This window comes from Lactuca saligna, chromosome 3 (assembly GCF_052625555.1).
Source record: "Lactuca saligna cultivar CGN05327 chromosome 3, ASM5262555v1, whole genome shotgun sequence".
NCBI classification, from domain to species: domain Eukaryota; kingdom Viridiplantae; phylum Streptophyta; class Magnoliopsida; order Asterales; family Asteraceae; genus Lactuca; species Lactuca saligna.
In genome coordinates, this window is record NC_136419.1 from 44,761,342 (window position 1) to 44,784,846 (window position 23,505).

The following is a 23,505-nucleotide window of genomic DNA, read 5'->3' on the forward strand; positions in this document are numbered from 1 at the left end:
TTTTCTAGAGGAAACCCCCTGCTTAAGGCTTAAGCAGCCCATGGACTCCTCATCTAGAGACCTTAGACGAAACCTATAAGGCCTCCCTATAGTTTTCGTCCACTCCCATCTAAGGAGTCCAATAGCTCAGTTTCACAACTATCAATGATTTTCAAAACAACCCTTGTTCCTTTAACCAGTTCCTTTAATCCCAAAATTAATTCCAAACTAATTTCTGATTAAATACTAATTAAATAACATGCTTTCTAATTAATATATTATTTTCATAATACATTAATAAATCAATTTATTATTCCAAATAATAAATCCAACCTCTCTCTAAAAGTCATCATGTCAAGTTGCTAGAGTGAATGTAACCCAAAAGGACCATGCTACTATCAAATCAAATACATATCAATTATAGTTATAGGTTTAGACATTTAATCCAACAAATACTGCTACTCCATAGTGCTCTATTCTAGACTAGTAACTTCAGAATGAGTACTACTACTCTAAGGAATGCTTTGGAAGGTTAGTTGTTATAATTAAAATAGTTGTTTATATGAATGAGATTAGTCAATTTCTTATTAATTCTGTAATAATGATTACATAACTTGTTTTTGTTTTCTCTTGATAAAAATTATTTTAAACATTTTGAATAAAACTATATAACTGCATTCCAAAATAAAAAGTTATACTATGTAAAAAGAACGTTTGAGAATTGATAAAAAACTAAAGTATTACATATATATAATTACTAAAAATTTAGATTATAAAAGTATCAACAATGATTTGTTTTTTGTATAGTTTATTTTTATTTGTTAAAAGGGTAAAAACTCATAAAAACCCAACATATTAGGTGTGTGTATTTAGGGAAAATGACTTAAAATGGTAATATATTTTTTAATTTTTACACATTTAGTCACTGAGTTTGTTTTCGTCTATATTTATCCCCTTCAACTTGTTAAATTGTACACATTCAGTCCTTATGACCTGCTACTCTAGGTTAACTGATAAAACTAACTTAATATGGTAATATATTTATCGCTTTGTACACATTTAGTCCTTAATATTTTTGTACACATTTAGTTCTTAATATTTTCTTTTTTTGCAAAATAAAGTCATTTTTGTTTTTGTACTCATTCAGTTTTTATGAATGATTTCTTTAGATTTTTCTCATGACATCTTAAGTGGGATAATCATTAATAAGGTGTTTGGGACTTTTGATGCTTATGTCAATCGCGATCTTGACTACTTGGTTGCTTAGGTCATCTGTTCTGAACGTCATAACTTCTTCACACGATCTCGGATTTTTAACAATCTTTATATCCATGTGTTCGTATTTTAGTTTACTACAACTTTCGTTTTTATTACTCCTCTTAAAAAGTAATATGTTTTTACTTACGATCTTTATATCCATACGTTTTTTATGAATACATGTATGATTTTTTTTTATAAAATCGTAAGTAAAAATATATTATATTTTAACGAGAGTAATCATAACGAAAGTTGTAGACTCAAAAAACGAACACGTGGATATAAAGATCGTTAAAATCTAAAATCGTGTGAAGAAGTTACGACATTCAGAACACAAGACCTAAGCCAAACCACACGACCTGTGCAACCAAACAGTCGAGATCGCGATTGACATAAACATCAACAACCTCAAACACCTCATCAATGATTGTTTCACCTAAGATGTCATTGGAAAAAACTTAAAGAAATTATTTATAAGTACTGAATGAATATAAAAACAAAAATGATTTATTTCGAAACAAAAAAATATTAAAGATTAAATGTGTACAAAAATATTAAGGACTAAATATGTACAAAATGAAAAATATATTACCGTATCAACTCATTTTTCTCGAATAACTTAGGGGTCGTTTGTTTCGTTTGATTCCTAAGGAATTGAAAGGAATTGGAAACTAAAATCCAATACAAAATGTGTTTGGCTAACAGAAGAAATGAAATATGATTTCCATAATTACATTTTAATTTCGTGTATGAAAGATTTCACATTCATTCCCTGTCTATAAGGAATCCACATTCAGTTAGTTTTTTTTTTTTTGTTACACAGTTATCCTCCCATATATATGCGGTTCTAGTAAAACAAAATAATCTATGTGATTTTTCATATCTTTTCTACGATTACCTTCTTCTATCGATTATATTTTTCTCCAATCGGTATTTGTCAAAAAAAAAAATCATCTATCGATCATATCTTTTCTACAATTACTGCCGTATTTCATTTTTGGCTCATCATTCTTCTACTGCTTTGGTGTATCTATCATCTTCGTTTACAGGTAAACATCTCATGTTCAATTTTTCTGCAATTAACTGTGTTCAACCATTTTTTTTTATATATTTGTAATATGTGATTCATCTTTGTCTGATAGAAAATAGCATAATTTTTTTAACATTTGTGCTGCTTACTACATCTTTAGTTTCTTTGTGTGAAGTATGAAGAATTTTCTTTACATGCTATGTACGTTTATTGTCGGCGTATTATAAAATTTATTTTCTAATTCCTTTGTAAAATCAACAAACTAAACAGAAAACAGATTCCATTCCTTGTCTCCAAACGCATTTCAGCTTCTAGTACATTCAGATTTCAATTCCTTCAAATTCCAATTCTTTTGACAGATTTCATTCCTTCAAAAAATATTCTGCGAAACAAACACCACCTTAGAGTAACCGGTCATAAAGACTAAATATGTACACTTTAACAAGTTTAAGTGGTAAATGTGGACGAAAAAAAATCAATGACCGAATATATAAAAATCGAAAAATATATTACCCTTTTAAGTCATTATTAGGGGTGCAAACGAGCCGAGCCGAGCCCGAGCCTGGCCAGGTCGGCTCGGGCTCGTTTAAGTTATATGAGGCTCGAGCTCGAGCTTGGCTCGATTCGAGCTTTCTTTTACTGAGCTCGACTCGAGCTCGTAAAGAATTATACAAGCTCGGCTCGGGCTCGGGCTAGGCTCGTTTGTCGTTTGATGTGCCTAAATAAACTTAAGATCGACTCAAGCTCGTTAAGAAGCTCGTTTACAAATACCCAAAATCCATAATTTCCCAAATATATCTTTATTTTAATATAAGAAAATAATAATAAAATATATTATATAAAGGCTCGTTTAGGCTCGCGAGCCTAATCGATCTTAGTGACATAGGCTCGAGCTCGAGCTCGTTTAATAAACGAGCTTAATATTAAGCTCGAGCTCGGCTCGGGCTCGTTTAAAATCGGTTTCGAGTCGAGCTTTTATCGAGTCGATCCCGAGTAGCTCGCGAGTAGCTTGGCTCGTTTGCACCCCTAGTCATTATCCTAAACATTTATTTATAGACTAGATTAATAGAATGTTCAGTGGCGGACACAGAAAAAATATCACTGGTTGCATAAATGTTTGGATGGTTGAAAAAAAAAAAAAAAACTTATTTTTTTACTGTATTTTCTGTCGCAAAATTCGTTACTAAAATGATTACACTAAATATTTACATTAAATTTTAACTTATTAGATTTTGAGATTTTGTGATGAATTTCAACTCTTTGTCATGGATTTTGATGTACTAAATTTATATTTGACAATAAAAAAATAGGTCCACCGATGGTCTCCAATTTTAAATCCTAAGATAATGTAACTGATTGAGATGCCCTAAATTTGGAGACCAAAAAGACAAAAATGGAAGATGACAAAATAAGTAGATGGTTTGAACGGTTGTGATTAAGGATTTGTAAAGTTATACATGTAACAAGTGGTCGTGCGTGACATATAAGCATACCCGAGTACGGTTTAGCAATAAACAAAACCCACAAATCCCATTCCCTTATTTTATCAAATCAAACCCACATCTTGTCTTCATCCATCTTCCCTCCCTCCATTCAACCAAAGGGGGAAAGAAAGTACAATGGCAGCCATGCCCGGCAGTTGCTTGGAGTCCACTGGTAGCACCACCACCTCCTCCTCCCCCGTCAATAACATCGGAAAAAGTATCATGTTATTCGGTGTTAGATTGATGGAAGGCGGATCTTCTTTTAGGAAGAGTGCGAGCATGAATAATCTAGCTCAGTTCGAATGCCAGCCTACAGATTCCAATACAGATGCCGCCGGCTATGCCTCCGATGACGTCATTCATCCTTCTGCTCGTTGCCAAGACCGGAAAAGAGGTAGTTGCATCGATCTTACGATATCAATACATGTTTTGTAATTTTCACGCGCCGATCGATTTTGATTTGAATAGGAGTGCCATGGACGGAGGAGGAACACCGGCTGTTTCTGGTGGGGTTACATAAGGTAGGGAAAGGAGATTGGAGAGGAATCTCAAGGAACTTCGTTAAAACTCGAACACCGACTCAAGTTGCTAGCCATGCTCAGAAGTACTTCCTCCGCCGGAACAATAACAATAACAGGCGTCGCCGGAGATCTAGCCTATTTGACATCACCACTGAAACGGTAATCCTCTTCATTTCTCTAATTATATAAAATCTAATGATTCTTCTATTTGATCATAAAATTTTCGCAATAACATGATTAATATTCATAATCGATTTGAAATTTTGATTAATACGATTTGAATCAAAGATCACAAACTATGATTGATGCTTCATATTTGATCAAACACAATTTCTATCTTTGTATGTTGAATTTACAATTTCTTTTGCAAATTAAAAGTTAATATTGAAAAAAAAATCAGTTTTTATTATTTTAATCAAACACTCGCTTCTAAAATACGTTTTGGATATTAACATGCGACGTGAGATTGATTCCTTTGCCAAGTCTTGTTTTAGAACTAACTATGAAGGGGATAATTACCAAATTTGTAAATTATATTTAGATTAAGATATTTATGAATTTTGTAAACAATGATAAAACTATATGCATTAAAGAATAAAAAAAAAAAAAACAAACAAATAAATAGACATAAATGCATTTATTCTCCTAATCATAAATATCCCAACTACTATTGTAAAGAATGTTGTGGTGATTATTCCGTTATTGAATTTCGGCTACAAATATTTTAAACTATACATAATTGAAAAATATATAAATGTTGTAATTTCAACTTTACATAAATAAAACGTTGTTTAGATGATTTTTGTCATGTTTTATACAGTGATCCATCATGATTACAACCTCTTAAGCATGTTAATCGGTGGAAAAAAAAAAGTTAACAATTTAATTTATTTATTACTCTTTTAATTGGCAGTATACAAACTGTTCACCGGAAGATGAGGAAAAACACCCACTATCTTTACTTCCGGCCACCACCGGAGATGATAATTCAGTGATGAGCCCCTCGACACGTGTACTCATGCCTCCATCAACAAAAATGGCCAACCTTAACCTAAACTCAACCGAGGAGGAGGAGGAGATTGACCACCAACCCTCCTCCTTGGCGTTGACTCTACACCTCTCCCTCCAACATCAACCGTCCACATCATCCCCACCACCAACTAATACCATGGCCAAGTTTCAAGATATTTCTGGTAGCTTTAATAACAATAGTGGGGATGCCAATACCATTATTAGTGTCGCATAGTTTGATGAATAAATAAAATACATAATATGTGATTATTATAATAATAATAATACGTGGCGGGTGTTTGTATTTGTAAAAGTGGAAGACAAAAATAAAGACTTATGATAAGATTAACTAGGGTTTGATTTTAGGGATTATATAGGGGTGGTTAGCTATGTGTAATGATGTTTGTTTGTATAAAAGGTTTACTTTTTCCATTAATAAAATAAATTTCACAGCATTCATCTCAAGTTTTGGAAGAAAAAGGAAGGGCAAATGGATAAAAAAAAAAAAAAAAGGTTACTATCTAAGCCCCGTTAGCCAATTTTTGTGGCTTAATTCATTAAGTCATCCTGACCAAGTTAAATACCATGGGGTCGAATAAACCTTATAAACAAGACTAAATGATCATTTTACCCTTTTAACTTAAAAGACAAATGCTCAATATCAATCAAAATTTGGAAGAAATAATGGGACAAATAGATGAAGTGTTAGTTAATATCTCTACCTATTAATGTTACATTTGCATAACAGCTAAAAGGCTAACTATTAAAAAGCTAATTGACAGTTGAAAATCTAATTGAAAAAATTTGATGTTTTAACTAAAATATATAAAATTACATAAAATGGTATTTAAAAAAACTCATGAAAAACCAATCTAAGTAGCTTTTTAAAAAGCTAACTTATAAGTTAATTTTTAACTTGTTAAACATGACAACTTAAAAAAAAAACTCAGAAAAATAAAAACTAACTTTAACGCACCAAATACAGCCTAAACCAGCTTCTTTGGCTTATGTCTGACCATATTAAATACAGATTAAATGTTTGACCCATTAAGTCGATGTTTCGGTATTATCTAAAAGGCATAAAGAAGATGAGGAAAAGTAGAAAGTAAATGTGCAGTGGAAATTCGAAACAAAAGAATGATGATGTTAAGACAACATAACAACAACAACAACAACAACATGACAATAAACAACAAAACTGGTGTCTTGTTTTTCTGAAGGGGAAAAAAACATCTACAAGGTGGATTTGGATTTGGATTTGGATTACAAACAGGGTGAACCCGAACCCCAACCCCAATTGGATTAGGAATATGTGAATTGTGATTACAAAAAATAATCAGGAGTCTTGCGAGTGGTATCTGGTTCAATCTGCCTTGGTGCTGGATCAAATTGGAGAAAGTTTTGGTCCATATGCTCTCCTATCTCAAGAATCGCAGCCATATTCCCACATCTGTAACAGTAGTTTGGAGCACTGAACACAGTCACCACATTCTTTTCCTAAATCCAACAATTACAATCAAATCAATATTTCTTTTCTTTTCTCATTATTTTATGAATATGAGGATGATTATAAAATTACAAACCTGGCACCAGTTAAAACCCTCCATAACAAGCTGATGAGCTCTTGAAATGAGAGAGAGTCCATTTGTATGATTAAACTGAGACGCGATATCTTGTCCAAATGTATACCCAGCGCCACGTGGCGATATCCCCCACCCACATCTGTCATCTGGATCAGACCACAACAGATCACACATCGGTCCTTCATGTGGAACCTATAAATACACAACCAAAATCGATAACAATTAACAAGATTACAGATTATACAAGTGTTTGTTTATTTCTAAATTACTAAATTTTGTCATTGTACCTCTTGTATCCGGTCTAATGCTCGGATATTGTCTAGTGTGTCAAGAGATGGTGAAAGTCCTCCATGCAAGCAGAACACCTGTGAATTCAATATGATGCAACAAAACAAATTCGTTAGATATGAGATAAGATGAAGGAGAAAGGAGAAAGAATACAAAAAAAGACATTTGTAAATTGTAATTATTCAAACCTGGCTCTCGATAAGTGCTGTAAGAGGAAGGTAATCGAAAAGATCAGTGAAATGCTTCCATACATTTGCATTTCCATACTTTCTTAAACATTCATCGTAGAATCCATATCTGAGTTTTCATCAATGATGTATGTGAGTAATCAATCAATCAATCACAAAGTAAAGAAACAGTATGAGTAATCGAGTATGCAATAATTGTTTTAGTATTACACTTGAGTGATCTGTCGACTCTCATGATTTCCTCTGAGAATTGTGAGTCTGTCTCTATAACGAACTTTTAGAGCCACCAAGAGCGTCACAGTCTCCACGGAATAATATCCACGATCTGTATGTAGTATTAACAATCTGATTACAACAGTATTCAACAAAGTAGTAAACTTACATCAATCATCAAACATCATTTCAAAGTTGAAACAATAAATTCACGAAAATATCTGATAATCAAGATCTACGTTCTCAGTGAAAAAGCTGAACTATCATAAATTTCAATCTTCGGAGAAACTGAATTCGATTCCTAAAGTTAATCATCATGGAATGGAATAATCCGTCCCCCAAAGTTGTCAAAACCTCGCTAAGTCATATATAACAAAGACAGGAGATTGGAAAATTGAGATCTTACCAACGTAATCCCCCATGAAGAGATAATTGGTATCGGGAGGATTGCCGCCTATCCGAAACAGCTCGATCAGATCGTAAAACTGACCATGAATATCGCCACAAACGGTAACAGGACATTTCACCGGCTGGACATTCCATTCCTCTACAAGTATGGCCCTAGCTTGATCGCAAAGATTTTTCACCTCCGATTCCGTCAACGGTTTGCACTCCATCAATTGCTCTATCTGCCGATCTACATCTGCGTGCGACGGCATTTTCCCCTCTCCTATTTTCCGATCCGATATCCACAGATCGAGAAGATCGGATCACAAAATTATTTCCAAATCCCTAAAAATCGATAATTATACAAATCAAAATCAAAAACCGACCACATTCAACATTAAACAAGAAATCTAGGGTTTGATTTTGATATCATTTTCTGGTAAAATACAGATTCGTCTCCATTGACTTCGAATTTTTTTTCTCTCTCTCTCTCTAGAATTTGCAAAAAGAAAGCAAAAAAGTTTTTATGTGCGTATATATAGATCTGTATGTAGCGAAAGCAAAAATACCATTTTACCCCTTGGACTTTTAATTTGTATCAACTTGGACACCGTAGTTTAGTTTTGTATAGTTGAATCCTATTTTCCGACTTCCTATGACTATTTAAGTATTTAACCACTCTTACCAAATCTTCATATTCACATAAATAATTGTATTTAATTTTTTTGTTTTTGTAACATTCTCGCATGTTAATACCAAGTTACCAATATATAAGATGTACATTTATTTGTAAAATTGGAGATCAAAATGACACTCTTTGGTCGTTTTTGGTATGAGATTTTTAAAAAATTTTAACTTTTAGCTTTAAAAAAATCTCCATAAAAAAACTTTGTTTGACAGCAGTAATTTTTGGGTTTTTTTTATTTTAAATAAAAAGTTGTGAAAAAAACAAGTTTTTCAAAGTTTTTTGCTTTTAATTTTAAGTAATTTACGCATTTAAAATTAACATATATTTCTACCAAATATTTTTACAAAAGTAAAAGATACAACTATTAGTTTCTAGTTTTCAACTTATACTTACCAACGAATTTTATCTGCATTTATAAACCAAAAATAATAAAAATCATTACAAGTGATTTGCATGTATATTGCTATATTCTTGCTTTTTTATCATTATCAACATTAAAACATTAAAGAACATAACAAATGAAGATGTAATGCATACCAAAAATAGATGGATCCTCAAGATTGTACATTGGTCGTTAAAGTCAGATTGAAGGTGACCAGGGTCGTTCTAGAAATCTTGGAAGCCTCGTGCAACTTATTAACTTTATGCCCTAAAACAAATTTCATATTTTTTGTTACAAATCAGAACAATATTAGCACAAACGTGTTCATTCAAATATGAATTACCTAGCAACCTTACCTTTATCTAAAGCTATCGTCTAATAAATTTTTGTCTAATAAAATTTTATGAAACAAAACTTTCAATTATTTTCAATTTTTAGTTTCTTCTTATATCAAGATTCGTATTTTTCAAGTCAAGAAGGCATTCTAAAGTGTAGAAAGAAACGAAAAAACTTAATTCGTGCATTTCTACATGTATTTGAAAATCCTGAAAATATAGATGTGAATTAAGATGAAAGTAGAGAGAAAAAGCAAAAACTTAATTCGTATTTTTGTTCTACATCATTTTTTTAACATAAAATATAAATTTAATGAAATAATATAATAAAATAACTGAATATATACAAAACAAAACAAAAATAAATAAAAATAAAAATAAAAAATCATAATTTATTGCCTTATAAAATCATTATCACAAAGAACAAAAAGGCATTCAACATTTGTGAACTTTCTTTTGCCATACACGTTCAATAGAATATAGTGTAACCATATGTCTTAAAAGATGATGGTTAATACAAAAGTTAGGTACATTATTAGTCTGAACTTATTTTTAATTTCCAATAATATATTTTATGCATTTGTTGTTTCTATCGCGTAAGTCAACAAAAGTTCATAGTAGATTAAGTATATTATTGGTATACAAGATTTATATCAATAGAATATTCCATATAGACAGATATGGAAAATATAAATTTAAAAGACTGGCATGCAAAAGTTTTGTATTGCTGCTAGAATAAATAACTTGCAAAACGTTAAGGGAATCTTTTTAATTTCACCTCTAAAGGAATGTTTCTTTTTTAAGAAAAAAAATAAAAAAATAATAAAAATAAACTCAAATTGCACTTGAACGGATGTATGTTTTCTTAGGACCCAAGTAAAGTTTTATCTAAACACACACTAAACCTACACAAAAACACACTTCACACCAAACACACTTCCTAATGGACACGTATTTCACACCAAACTCACTAAACCTAACACCCACAACCTCTATTGTTCCTTGTTTTTTAATCTCACTTCATTCAAATTTGAATCTTTTATGCTTATAAGCAAATATGGGTACCGGAATTTAAGCTATAAAGATAATAATTATTATAAAAATTCATTAAACATTTGTGGATTTGTTTTGAAGATAATGAAAACCAATATGTTTTGAAGATTATTAAACATTTGTGGATTTGTTTAAAAATAAACTCACGTTCCTTAAGAATAAGATCCAGGATTGACACTTTAGGACTAAGGCGGTTCGTGAAATAAAAAAGGTGCAACTAGAGTCTCGGTTGGTTGATATTGATAGTTCTATTGATGGTGGGCTTTTTTCAATTGATTTGGTTAATGAAAAGAAGAGTATTCTTGGGTAGCGTGGGTGTTTGCAAAAGGTTGATGTTGCTGATTTGGCTCAAAAGGCTAAAATATAATGGTCAGTTGAAGGGGATGAGAATTCTACTTTCTTTCATGGTATTTAAAAAAATAAAAAAGGCAATTTTTGGTTCGTGGGGTTTCGGTTGGCGAACAATGGGTGTCGGATCCAGTTTCTGTTAAAAAAAAATTTACTTATTATTCTTCTAAATTCAAACGCTTTCATAACATTCAGATGTCTAATAGAAGTAGTCGGTTTTCTTCTCTCGGGGTTGATGCGGTTTCGTTTTTAGAAGAACCTTTCCCTTCGGAGGAAATTAAAGAAGTTGTGTGGGATTGTGGTGGGGACCGTGCTCTGGGTCCGGATGGGTTTTCGTTCAATTCCTTAGACATTTTTGGGATGTGTTAGGGTCTGATGTCATTGGCTTTGTTCATGAATTTTATTTCAAACCTATTATTCCTATGGGGTGTAACTCTTCTTTTATTACTCTCATTCCGAAGGTTGATAATCCCTTACTGGTTAAGGATTTTCGGCCTATTAGCTTTATCGGGATGCAATTTAAAGTTAGTGCTAAGTTATTAGCTAAAAGATTGGCTTCTGTTCTTCCTAGTGTTATCAGTGTGGAGCAATATGCTTTTCTTAAGGGTCGTCAGATCCTTGATGGCCCGCTTATGGTAAGTGAATTGATCTCTTGGTATAAGAAGATAAAGAAGAAGTTTCTCATTTTCAAAGTTGATTTTGAGAAGGCTTATGATTCGGTTAGCTGGGATTATCTAGACCAGATTATGCAGTTTATGGGATTTGGGATCAGGTGGCGTTTATGGATTAGGGGGTTATTTAAAAACTTGAAATCCTCTATCTTACTTAATGGAATCCCTACTGATGAATTCCAGTTATTTAAAGGTTTGAGGCAAGGAGATCCTATCGCTCCTTTCTTATTTATTATTGCTATGGAAGGCTTGCATGTTGCTATGGAAGATGTTGTTGCTTCAGGTATTTTTCAGGGGGTGATAGTGGGGAATTCCAATTTGTTTTTGTCCCATCTTTTTAATGCAGATGATGCTTTGTTTATGGGTGATTGGTATGAGAGAAATGTTAGGAATCTTATTATTATCCTCGGGTGTTTCTTTATGATTTCAGTTTTAAAGATAAATCTCTTTAAATCTAGCCTTATGGGGGTTGGAGTGGCTGATTTGGAAGTTGTTTCCCTAGCTTGTTTCACTGGTTATGTTGCAACTTCTATCCTTTTTTCTTATCGCGGGATTCCAGTGGGTGGGTCTATGACACGAGTGCGTAGTTGGGATGTTGTTGTTGATCGTTTTCGTAAGAGGTTGTCTAATTGGAAAGATAAGCTTCTTTATTTTGGTGGTCGGTTCACTTTGACCAAATCTGTTTTGGGAAGCCTTGGTATCTATTTCTTCTCTTTGTTTAGACTACCTGCTACTGTTTGTCATGTGTTGGAATCTTGTCAAGCTAAATCTTTTTGGGGGATGGAAGAAGGTCAGAGGCATATTCATTGGGTGAAATGCGATGTGGTCTTAAATTCTAAAGATAAAGGTGTCCTTGATATTGGTAGCTTGTATGCTTTCAATCATGCTCTCTTGTACAACTGGAAGTGGCGGTTTTTTAATGAAACAGGTTCTTTATGGGTGAAAGTTATTAAGGGGTTGTATGGAGATTCAGGGGCCTTATTAGGTGGGTCTCGTCCATATAGAAGTGGGGTATGGGAGAAAATTTTGGCCTCTATTAATCAACTCCATGATCGGGATATGGTTGATAAAAATTCTATGTCTATTGTCCTAGGTGATGGGTCTATTGCGAGATTCTGGGAGGATGCTTGGTGTGGTGGAGTCGTGTTCAAATCTATGTTTCATAGATTTTATGCACTCTCTCTTCTCAAAGTTGGTAAAGTTTTGATTTTTGGGATTCTACGGGTTGGGGTTTCTCCTGGCATAGACCAATTAGAGGTGGGGCTGAATCTCTGTAATTAGATAATATTTTGTCTATTTTTTCCTCGGTGGTTTTGTCTGCTACCCTAGATAAGTGGTTTTGGGATCTTGATCCCAGTGGGTGTTTCTCGGTTAAGTCGGTTAGGAGACAGATTGACGATGCTACCCTTCCAGTGGAAGGAATTGGTATTAGATGGAATTCTTATGTGCCTTTAAAAGTTAATATATTTTTTGATGCATTTTACTACGGAGACTAACTCTTAGAAAGCTTCTGGTGGAAAGAGGCGTAGAGTTGAATTCTATTCTTTCCTTTGTATGTCAAAATGCTTAAGAGGTTGTGGCTCATTTATTCTTTCATTGCGACTTGGCTTGTCCAATTTGGAGTAGAGTCGGTTTGTGGTTGGATTTGGCGATTCCAGGTTTTGTGGATCGGTATCAATTTATTAATTGGATTGATACTTCGCAAGTAGCTAGTAGGGTTTGGCTGTTCTTGGAGGCGGTGTGCTTGACGGTGCTTTAGGTTATATGGTCCCATAGGAACGCGGATATTTTTTGCCCTTCTAAGTGCAAAAAGCAGTTTTTGTTTGATAGTATTTTAGATTTATCTTTTCATTGGCTCACCTATAGGAACAAGAAGGCTTCTAATAATTGTAATACGTGGTTGTGTGATCCATTGATGCCTTAATTTTGTATTCTTTGCTAGCTTCATTTTTTAGTTATATATTTTGTTGTTGTTCTAAAAAAAATATGTTCGTGTTCCTTTATCCATTAACCCATAATCATCTAGTGCCAAATTAGCTCAATCTTACATATGTCATGATCTCGACCTACTTATAACTTAATTAAATTGTTTTGGTGATAGTATCATTTAACAATTTGATTTTATTCGAATTATAAGAGTGTAAAATGAATCTAAACTATGATCAATCTACAAGTTAGGTTGGAGAATGCAACTTATGTAAGACAATTTTGATCCTAAACATAACGAATAACAAAAGTTACACCACCTCACGGTGGTCTCGTTGAACTGCAAATCACCCAAAAATGGCAAAGAAAGCTTGAGAGCACTTCAATGGAGACTTAGGGTTTCGAGAGTAGGTAAAGGGAGTGATGGAGGCTGGGGTGGAGGCCTGAAATGATGCTTAAAAGGTTACCAAGTCCAAAAATTAGGGTTTCCCAACCCAGACCTGACTCGCCGAGTTAGTCCCTCCGACTCGCCGAGTCGGTCACTTAAATCTCGATGCGGAACCCGGTCCAACTCGTTGAGTTCATCCATGGACTCGACGATTTGACCCCTTTGACTTAGGGTTTTCCTTTCCTTTCTTGGTCTTTCGGATTCCGGGTGTTACAATATGTGCGTTCTTGGTTTACCGACTACTACAACTTTCGTTTCTATCACTTAGGCTCAAAATTAATTTATCTAAAACTCACCTTCTTCGACATGCAGAGTTATATCGATGTTTCCTACATGATTATGAAGATTATTTGGCTCAATAGTAATATATTTTTTATTATTTCATATTTTATAAAATTACAATCTATGGCTATAGTAAAAAAAATGGGGTGTTACAGTACTGGATTGGATTAAAAAATAAAAAGTTGAAGAAATGGATAGTGGTAGTGATACATGTGAAGATGAGTGGACACGGTATTATCAGCTGATTGGTTGGTGGACCATGAAGTTGTTGATGAGGACATTCAGTGGCAAGAATATATTAATCATTCTTTTTTGTCTCAGATGAATCTTATTCCGGAAGGAGGGATAGAGGAAGAAGTTGTTGCTAAGGTAAAAAAAAAACATCATATTCATTTTTGGTGCTTAGTACATATCTTTTGGTGCTTAGGCTTGTCTTTTGGTGTTGTGCACATTTACCAACATTTAGTGTCATGTGCACATGGTTAAATATGTGGTTTAAATATGTTTAATATGTACTTTAAATGGTTTATTATGTAGGTTTTATGCATATTATGTTATATTTTTTAATGTGAAATTGTTTTAAAAGACATAAAGCTATGTAAAATGGTTTTAAATTACATAAAACTGTATAAAAATGTGTATAAAAAACAATTTATGAACAATTTTGCCCCTTGTATATAAAATAGAATGTTATTATGTGTAAAACACTCAAAACAATCAAGCAAACTGTTGAAAATACACCTATTGTTATCATTCAGTAAAAGTACAATGCTATTATGTGTAAAACACTCAAAACTGTTGGTAAACTGCCGAAAATACCCTTGTTGTTGTCACTTAATAAAAGTACAATGATATTATGTGTAAAACACTCAAAATAGTGAAGTAAACTACCAAAAATACCCCTATTATTATCATTCAATAAAAGTACAATGTTATTATGTACAAAACACTAAAAAAAAGTTGGTAAAATATCAAAAAACCTATCATTCAATAAAAGTACCCTTGTGTTGACCATTTTGCCCCTGATGATAAAAAAACAGTTTATTCCTGATTATATATTGTTTTTACAATTAAAAGACCATTTTACCTTTGTGTTAAAAGACCATTTGAAAGACAAGAAAAATGTATTACAAGTAACAACATACATACACACCTTCTTTTCATTCCCACTTCATACCAACAATACATAAGTTCAATAACACTACTTTAAAGATGCATATCCTAATGATTTCATTAAAACTAAATTCAAAGTACATATCCCCTTACATAAGCATACACATTAACACTACATCATGTACTTCACTAGAAACAAAACAACAAGAATCAATGTGAAACATTTCATTTTATTCAACTCCTTTCTAAAACTCTTGCTTTATTATCAGTCTTCACCTTATAAACATTGAAATCATGTGCCAATATTGCAATATTCACTTCAATAGAGTGTTCATGTGCTTCATCTTTCTTATTCTTGTTCTTGGTTATACTTTCTTCGTCTTCATCAATCCATTCCCAGAAATCACATTTTTTCTTCTTTGGGTCCTTTATATTCAACCATCAATTAACATAAATGTAACGCCGACATTTTTGGCTAAGCATTATTATAATTATGTAATAGTTAGGGTCAACAATTGTAACCTATTTTGAAGCAATGAAGAAGAATTATGTGATTAATGTGCAACATATGTGCGTATAACAATATAATAAAATAATAATAAAAATATGCATCAAAAATAGAATGAAGATTTGATCCAATATCTTTAAAGAAAGTTGAAGTAGTTGTAACAAGGGTTTCGAAGATATAATGAACGCTGTAATCCGACTTATAACGAAGAAGTTATGACCCGTCGAAGCTTTGCGACTAAACCAGCACAACACTGTGTGTCGTAAAAAGTGAATGTTTGATAATCTATTTTTTAGCCTTAGCAATCTAAATGAAAGTCGTAGAATATGTTAAATCGAGAACGTACATAAAAATAACGTCCAAATCTGACTTCGTTTGAGGAAGTTATGATTTTTATAAGATTTGGCATAGCAGTGCACAACCCGGAAATCGAGTTTTAGATTGATAAATTTTTAGCCGACACAACCTAAATGAGAATTGAAGATCTCATTAATAGGAGCTCAACGATATAAAGGCAGTCTAAAATGAACATTAGATGACGAAGTTATGAAATTTTAACGAACTTTAATTATCCAAGTCTATTAAAATATAACTTTAAAAAATAAAAGCAAAATTAACCGATAAAGTCTAAACGAAAGTTGTAGATCACATCGCTACCTACGCGTGCATATAAAGAACGTAAAAAACAGAGCTCGTATGTGAAAGTTACGGATTTTAGAAGATAATTAATTTTCTTATTAAACCCCAAAGTGACATGTGACACAATCTCAACCACTACTTCTTCCCCACGACTTAACATGAGACCGCGACACCTGGCATTGGAACACGCCATGTAGCTCAATTTCACAGCCTATGAATAAAGGCGCAAATCACTTGATTTCTCACACCTTTCTCAACCAATCTCTCCCAAACACCCCCAAACCCTCTACGCCTTTCCCTAGCACCTCCAAGGTGTTAGAAGCGAGTCCTGGAGCGCCAGAAAGCCCCGAGAAAAAAGCTTTCGGTTTCGAAGTTATTCCCGTGCAGAGCCCGGTTCCTCGCTAAACCCCCTTTGTAAGTGAGTTATGCTTACCCTACTTCAAGTATAACTTATGGTTAAGTTCATTATCGTTATTATGAACCTATAAACAATATTTATTAGAGATTCGAAGTCATTATACTGATTGATCTACTTACAGGGATGATGTTTAGGATGTGATTTAGTGAGGTGTTTAAAGTGAGTGTTCCAGGCAGTATACTTCGTATACCAAACGGACCCTACCTCCGATATAATCCTACCTGGTTGTTCCTTACTTGATAGATCATGAAAGTAGACTTTGATTTAACGATGAATCTAGACTAATAATAGTCGCGATAAATATTAGACTAAAATCTAGTAATAATGATACTAGGTTTCGTCGAAGAAGAAAAAATTGTTAGAAGCGAATCGTTGCCCGAATTTTAAGTGATCGCTTTATAATGTGAGTTCATAGTTACTTTCATCTTACACATAGATATGAAATATTTAATATATATTATGTGTTATACATGTATATTATCTGTGTTCTTAATATCTATGTTGGATGAATGATGTATACATGTTTTACTTGATTTAAATTGTATATGTATTTTATACCTATCAAAATGTTGGGAAAAGATGAGTAGATGAAATAGATGATGAAAGATGAAATAAAATTATGAGTTGCCTCAACATTGAAAGTTGCCCCGCTCATCTAGCGGAGTATAGATGATGACCACGGGCTGTTCCAGATAGTCTAGTGGAATGCTAGCAGACTTGCAACCTGTAGGTGTTCTTGAACGATATGTTCACCAAATGTACTCCATCCCCCTTATGGTTTCCTTACTGACATATATTTCTTAAGAATCCCCTAATCAGTATTGTCAATCCCGATGAAAATCCTTAAGCTAAATCCCTGAAATTAGATGTTGTAGGGATAATAGGGGTCGAAAATGATTTTTCTACAAAAGATTATTTAGAATAAATAATCTTAACCAATTTGTAGAATACGTCCCAATGGTTCCGTACATATAAAGAACACCAAAATCTGAGTTATAATGAAGAAGTTATGGACCGTCAAAGTTTTACGGCAAAACCAACACGACACCGAGAAACGTAAATAGTGAATTTATGATGGAGGGATTTTTAGCCTTAATAATCTAAACAAAAGTCGTAGAATATGTTAAACTAAGATCGTCCATAAAAAGAATGCTCAAATCTGACTTCGTATCAGGAAGTTATGAATTTTCTAACATTTGGTATAACAGTGCACGACCTGAAAGTTGAATTTTAGTTCGAGCGGTTTTTGGCCAACGCGACCTAAATGAGAGTTGAATATCTCATTAATAGGAACTCAACGGTAAAAAGACAGATGAAAACGGAGTCAGTATGTAGAAGCTATGAATTTTATGCGGACATTTAACAATATAATCTCCTCCTACTATTAAATTTAAGATTGGTGGAGAATTAGCCGACGGAGTCTAAATGAAAGTTTTAGATCTTATTTTTACCTACGCGCGGATATAAAGAATGTGGATATTGGAGCTTGTATGTTAAAGATATGGACGAAACTTGGTCCCGACTCTTCGAGCGCGATAAATTCGATAAAATTTTGTAAATCTGAGATAGAATGAGAATTAGCTGAAGGCATCTAAATGAAAGTTGTAGTACTCATAAATACCAACGTGTGGATATAAGGAACGTCAAAAATGAAGTTCGTATGAACGAGTTACAAATTATAATAATATATTTATGTATTAAAATAAAGTATAAATCAAATATACGTACACATATATATATATACAAATGTATATATCATTAGAAAAGTATCGACGATGCGGTTATTATAAGACTAGTGTTGAGTACTTTTGACATTAGTTTAGTACAAATATCGTTAAATCTATTTAAAATAGTATTATGAAGGGTTGTTTAGTCGTTTATATAACTATAGGGTCATTAAATAATTATGGAGGGTAGTTTTTGTAAATTCAATTACTAAAAATAAGAGGCTTAAGCTCTCATATTTCTTGCACCATTCTCTTGATTCAAGAGTCTTTCTCTTCTTATCCCCCCCCCCCCCCCCCCCGAGCATTTTGGTCCATTGTGATTCGACTTCTCTTTCTGTAGTTTTAGTACAGTAAGGTGAGCGCTGAAGCGCTGCATGAATCTTTCTTAGAAAGATTCAGCGACGAAGTTCTGCCCCTGCAAAGCCCGACTCCTAGCTAAAATCCCCTTGTATGTAAGTTATGCTTACCCTATTTTAATATAGCTTATATTTAAAATTAGTATTGTTGTTATGAACTTATAATAAATATTTGAGCTATTATTATATAAGTCTCGTTATAATATCTTTTAACCACTCGCGGTACGGGGAATCTGTTTTAAAAGGCCGCATAGGGTTGTTGGATTCCAGAAGTGCTATATGTCATAATGGTCCTGCCCTCCAGTGTTTTATGTCTGTCCCCTATCTGTATATAGTGCTTAGAAAGTATTGTTTAAACGCTTATATAATAATAATAAGACTAATAATTAGTCACGGTAAATATTAGACTAAAATCTAGTGGTAATAATACTAGGTTTTGTTGAAGGAAATTATTTTAAAGTAAACGAAGCGTTGTCCTAGTACCGAGTCACCACCTTATCAAGTGAGTGCATGGTCTCTTTCATCTTACACAAAGATATGAAGTATTTTATATAAACTACGTGCTTTGTGTGCATATTATATGTATACTTGCTATCTATGTTGGATGAACGATTTTATACAAGTTTTATATGATTTAAACTGTATATGTATTTATATCTACATAATATGTTAGGTAAAACATGGGTAAATGAAATATGAGTTTGATGATGAGTTGAGAGGTGATATAGACCATGAGGTAAGGATGAGAGGTGGACGATGTGAGAAGCCTTGTTCCCAAAAGTTGGCCCCGTCATCTAGCAGAGTATGGATGATAACCACAGACTATTCTAGACAGTCCAGTGGAACACTAGCAGGCTCGCAACTTGTAGGTGTTGTGAATGATGTGTTTACCGGTGTACTCTAAAAACCCATTGACATGTATTGCGAGTGGACTCTCGAAATCGATATTGTCAATAAACGAAATAACCCTAGCAGCTGTGCTCAAAGGACAATACTGGCAGCTGCGCCTCATAGAGAATGTCACAATTATGGTAGTTGCGCCTAAGTGATAGAACTAGCAGCTGTGCTTGACAGCTGTGTCATTGACAACGATGGAATTCATACCTATACCTTAGGATAATCCTTAGGAATGAATGAATGAGAAATAGTTGATTCTTAGGGTAGATCCTTAAGAGTAAATAAGATAATAGGGATGGGTACTTGGGTTAACTGTTTGATGACTAAACATAATAATTATATTATTGTGGTTTGAAAACCCTATGTACTCACCAGGTTTCCCAACCTGACCCACTCAGTTTATGTATATCACAGGTTTTGATATGAAGTCACATTACACTGAGATTAAGCAGATATAGATCACTAGTGATAATGAATGTAAGTTCTGTTTATGCTTATGTTTCTGTATTGACGATGACATCCCGATGTTTTAAATGAATAAAAATACGTTTCTGCGGAAATGTTTTGATAACGAATTTATCATGTTTTACTGGGTACAAATTCCACAACATTTTTATTAAAAGAGGTACTCTGATTTTTATAAAGTATAAATAAAATTGGTCTTTTTTGGCCGTGAAAATGGGGATGTCACAGACAGAAAGTGACGACAACGAGAATGAGTAATCAGGTTGAATGATTTGATGAAATTTAATGAACTTAATTGTTGTGGGTTGAAAACCCTATATTGTATACAAGTAGTGGCAATATAGCACATGAGTGATGATCTGATGAGAGATCTCTGGATTATAGGCTATTAGAATAATAGATGTTTTAAGGTCTGTATTATTTCTATTTATGCTTATACATTGTATTGACGATGACATCCCAACGCTTTTAATATAATGAAAATACATTTCTTCGGAGATGTTTTGGTATTATATTTATTATATTTTTGGGAACAAATTCTGCAACATTATTCTTAAAAAGAGACTCTGATTTTTAAATAAAACATAAACAAATTGGTCTTTTATGGCTGTAAAATTAGGTATGTCACAGTTGGTATCAGAGCATTAGTTTAAGCAAAGTAGAAATTTGTAAGATTTCTAGACTTAAACTTAGAATGCTAAGCGATGATTGTGAGATGAGTGTCTGCTATATATAGACACGAGCACTAGCTTATTTTAGGAACGATGCCTAAATTGCTTTTATAAATGATTTATGTTAATATTTGATCAGATCTATGGTCTACTACCGATCGGATCTAGAAACTTTATGTGTTCAGATTTCTAAACATTTGATTATGGTATTAGAACTGGCATTTAACTTTTCGAAGTGGCAAGGAGGATTTAAACGTCTGTCGTAAAAAAATATCTAAATTCGACTATCATGGTGTATAGATCGACATGGAAAGAACCCGTAGCGGATTCAAAAATACTAATGGAAACCACCAACCTGAGTCACGAGTGATTGAGCGTGCACTAGAAGTAGCAGCTGTACCCGATCCGATCACGCTGTTAGGAGTACAAGCGATGATACAAATGATGTTGGATCGTTATATGGAAGAGACAAGGAAGCTACTTCAACATAATAGAGATGAACCTATTATTCCCATCATACAACCTGAACTAAACATTGAATAGTCAGAGGAAGGAAACTTTAGTCAGACTTTCAGTCAAGCTGAGCCACGTATGGTTAGAAGAAACCAACACAATGGAGGGAATGAAAGACGTGGAAGTAAGTACAAGGATTTCATCTCATCCAAGCCACCAAGTCTTTCTGGAAGCCCAATTTCAGTGGAAGTCATGGATTAGGTCTCTGAGATAGAGATGATGTTTGAAAGTTGCGACTACACAAACAAACAGAAGACCGCTCTTGCGGTTACACTATTAAAGACTGGTGTTTGAATGTAACGTCCGTGTTTCTGGGCTAGGCATTAAGTTTGATGTAATAGTCTAGGTTAACCTTTGTAACTCGTTTTGAAGTAATAGAAATGTATTATTTAAGTATTATGTGTTTATTTCTTAATTGTGTGATTTAAATGAATTAAGGATAAAAATAAGCGATAAAGTAGAATATTAGATAAATCCTATATCTATAAAGGAAGTTGTAGTGGTCGTGACAAGTGTTCCGGATATATAAAGAATGCCGAAATCCGAGCTATAACGAAGAAGTTATAATCTGTCGAAGTTTCGCAACAGATTCAGCATGACACTTTAGGACGTAAATGGTGAATTTACGATAGAGCAATATTTAGCCTCTGTGTGTGTGTGTGTGTGTGTGTGTGTGTATATATATATATATATATATATATATATGATCTGTTTATTTGGAATGTGTATTGAATGAATATCTCATCAAGTTTTAAGTTATATATGAATGTTTGTTTATATATTGTTATCTACAGAATATGTTGGGTTAGGACATAGGTAGATAGTTGATGTGTGATAAATTGATGAGAGGCATCGCTATTGTTGATTTAGTCATTTAGCGGAGTTTAGATGACGACCACAAAATTTTCTAGACAGTCTAGTGGAACGTTGGCAAGCTCGCCACCTGTAGGTGTTAATGAACTTGGGTGTTAATTTGTTATACTCCATCCCCCACATGGTTGCCTTGTTTGACATATATTGTTGAGGAAACCACAAAGCATGTGTTGTCTCCCCGATGAAAATCCTTAGACTAGTCCCCTTGTGATAGTTGTTTTAGGGGTGTAAAGTGAGGATAACGGGAATGGGTAATTGGGTTATTATTGTTTGATGAAATTAATAAATTTATTTATCGTGGCTTGAAATCCCTATATGCTCACCAGGCTCCCAAGCTTGATCCACTCAATTTTCTTTGCATTACAGGTAGTGGTGCCAGAGCATAAGTTGGACGACTTATCAATATATTTTGATTATAGGCATGTAGTGTATATAACTGTTGTAAGGCTTATAATATGTCGTTTATGCTTTTGTCTGTATCAGAACATGACATCCCGAGTTTTGTTATTTAATGAAAGTACACTTCTTTAAGAAATGCTTTGGTAAATCTTATTTTATCATATTTCGTTTTGGGAACAAATTCTGCAACTCTTTGAATCAAAGGATTACTCTGAAATTATTTTAAAAAGCACAAATTAAACCGGTCTTTTTTGTCCGTGAATTTGGGGATGCCACAATTAAGCTAGTGGAAGCTACTAGCTGATACCATGCCCAAGGGAGAAGCTAGCAAGATGTCTTGGGAAAACTTTTTGGTGCAACTTAAAATGCAGTACTGTTCTTAGCAGGATCTTCTGGAGATCAACAACGAGTTTCAGAATCTGAGGAAGGGAAGAATGAGTGTCACCGAGTATACTGCAAGTTTTATGGAGAAAATGAAGTTTGTTCCTTATTATTTCAAACAGAACTCCCCAAGGTCAACAATTTTGCCAATGAATTACCAGCAGACTTTGGTCCAAAGGTCAAACAAGCAACCACCTTGAAAGCCGCCATCTGGCCAGCTGATAATGGAGAATGGTCTGAAGAGAGCTGAGGTAGGAGATAAAAGGAAGTTTGATCGATCTTCAAGGTCTAACAAGAAAAGCGAATTCTCGAAGGCTGGTTCTAAAAGGTTTTGGAGGAGGAGGAGGTGAAGCAAGATGCTATGATAAGTGCAAAAAGAAATACTTTAGAAAATGTAGCGAGGAGGTGACTTGTTTCAAGGGTGGAAAATCCTGGGCATTATGCCAATGAGTGCACATTCATCAAGAAGGT

The 23,505-nt window shown here is 33.6% G+C and overlaps 2 protein-coding genes across 2 annotated transcripts; one reads left to right on the plus strand and one right to left on the minus strand.

The window, feature by feature from the left end:
* Positions 1–3,765: 3,765 nt before the first annotated feature.
* On the plus strand, positions 3,766–5,741 carry LOC145036250 (myb-like transcription factor family protein). The gene is made up of 3 exons (XM_078984705.1): positions 3,766–4,144; positions 4,219–4,430; positions 5,185–5,741. The coding sequence occupies exons 1-3, from the start codon at positions 3,886–3,888 to the stop codon at positions 5,515–5,517; spliced, it is 804 nt and encodes a 267-aa protein (XP_078840831.1). The 5' UTR covers positions 3,766–3,885; the 3' UTR covers positions 5,518–5,741.
* Positions 5,742–6,468: 727 nt separating this feature from the next.
* On the minus strand, positions 6,469–8,455 carry LOC145036249 (serine/threonine-protein phosphatase PP2A-2 catalytic subunit-like). The gene is made up of 6 exons (XM_078984704.1): positions 7,961–8,455; positions 7,552–7,666; positions 7,342–7,450; positions 7,153–7,230; positions 6,866–7,057; positions 6,469–6,779 (listed from the first exon to the last, which is right to left on the minus strand). The coding sequence occupies exons 1-6, from the start codon at positions 8,211–8,213 to the stop codon at positions 6,606–6,608; spliced, it is 921 nt and encodes a 306-aa protein (XP_078840830.1). The 5' UTR covers positions 8,214–8,455; the 3' UTR covers positions 6,469–6,605.
* Between the last annotated feature and the right edge of the window lie 15,050 nt (positions 8,456–23,505).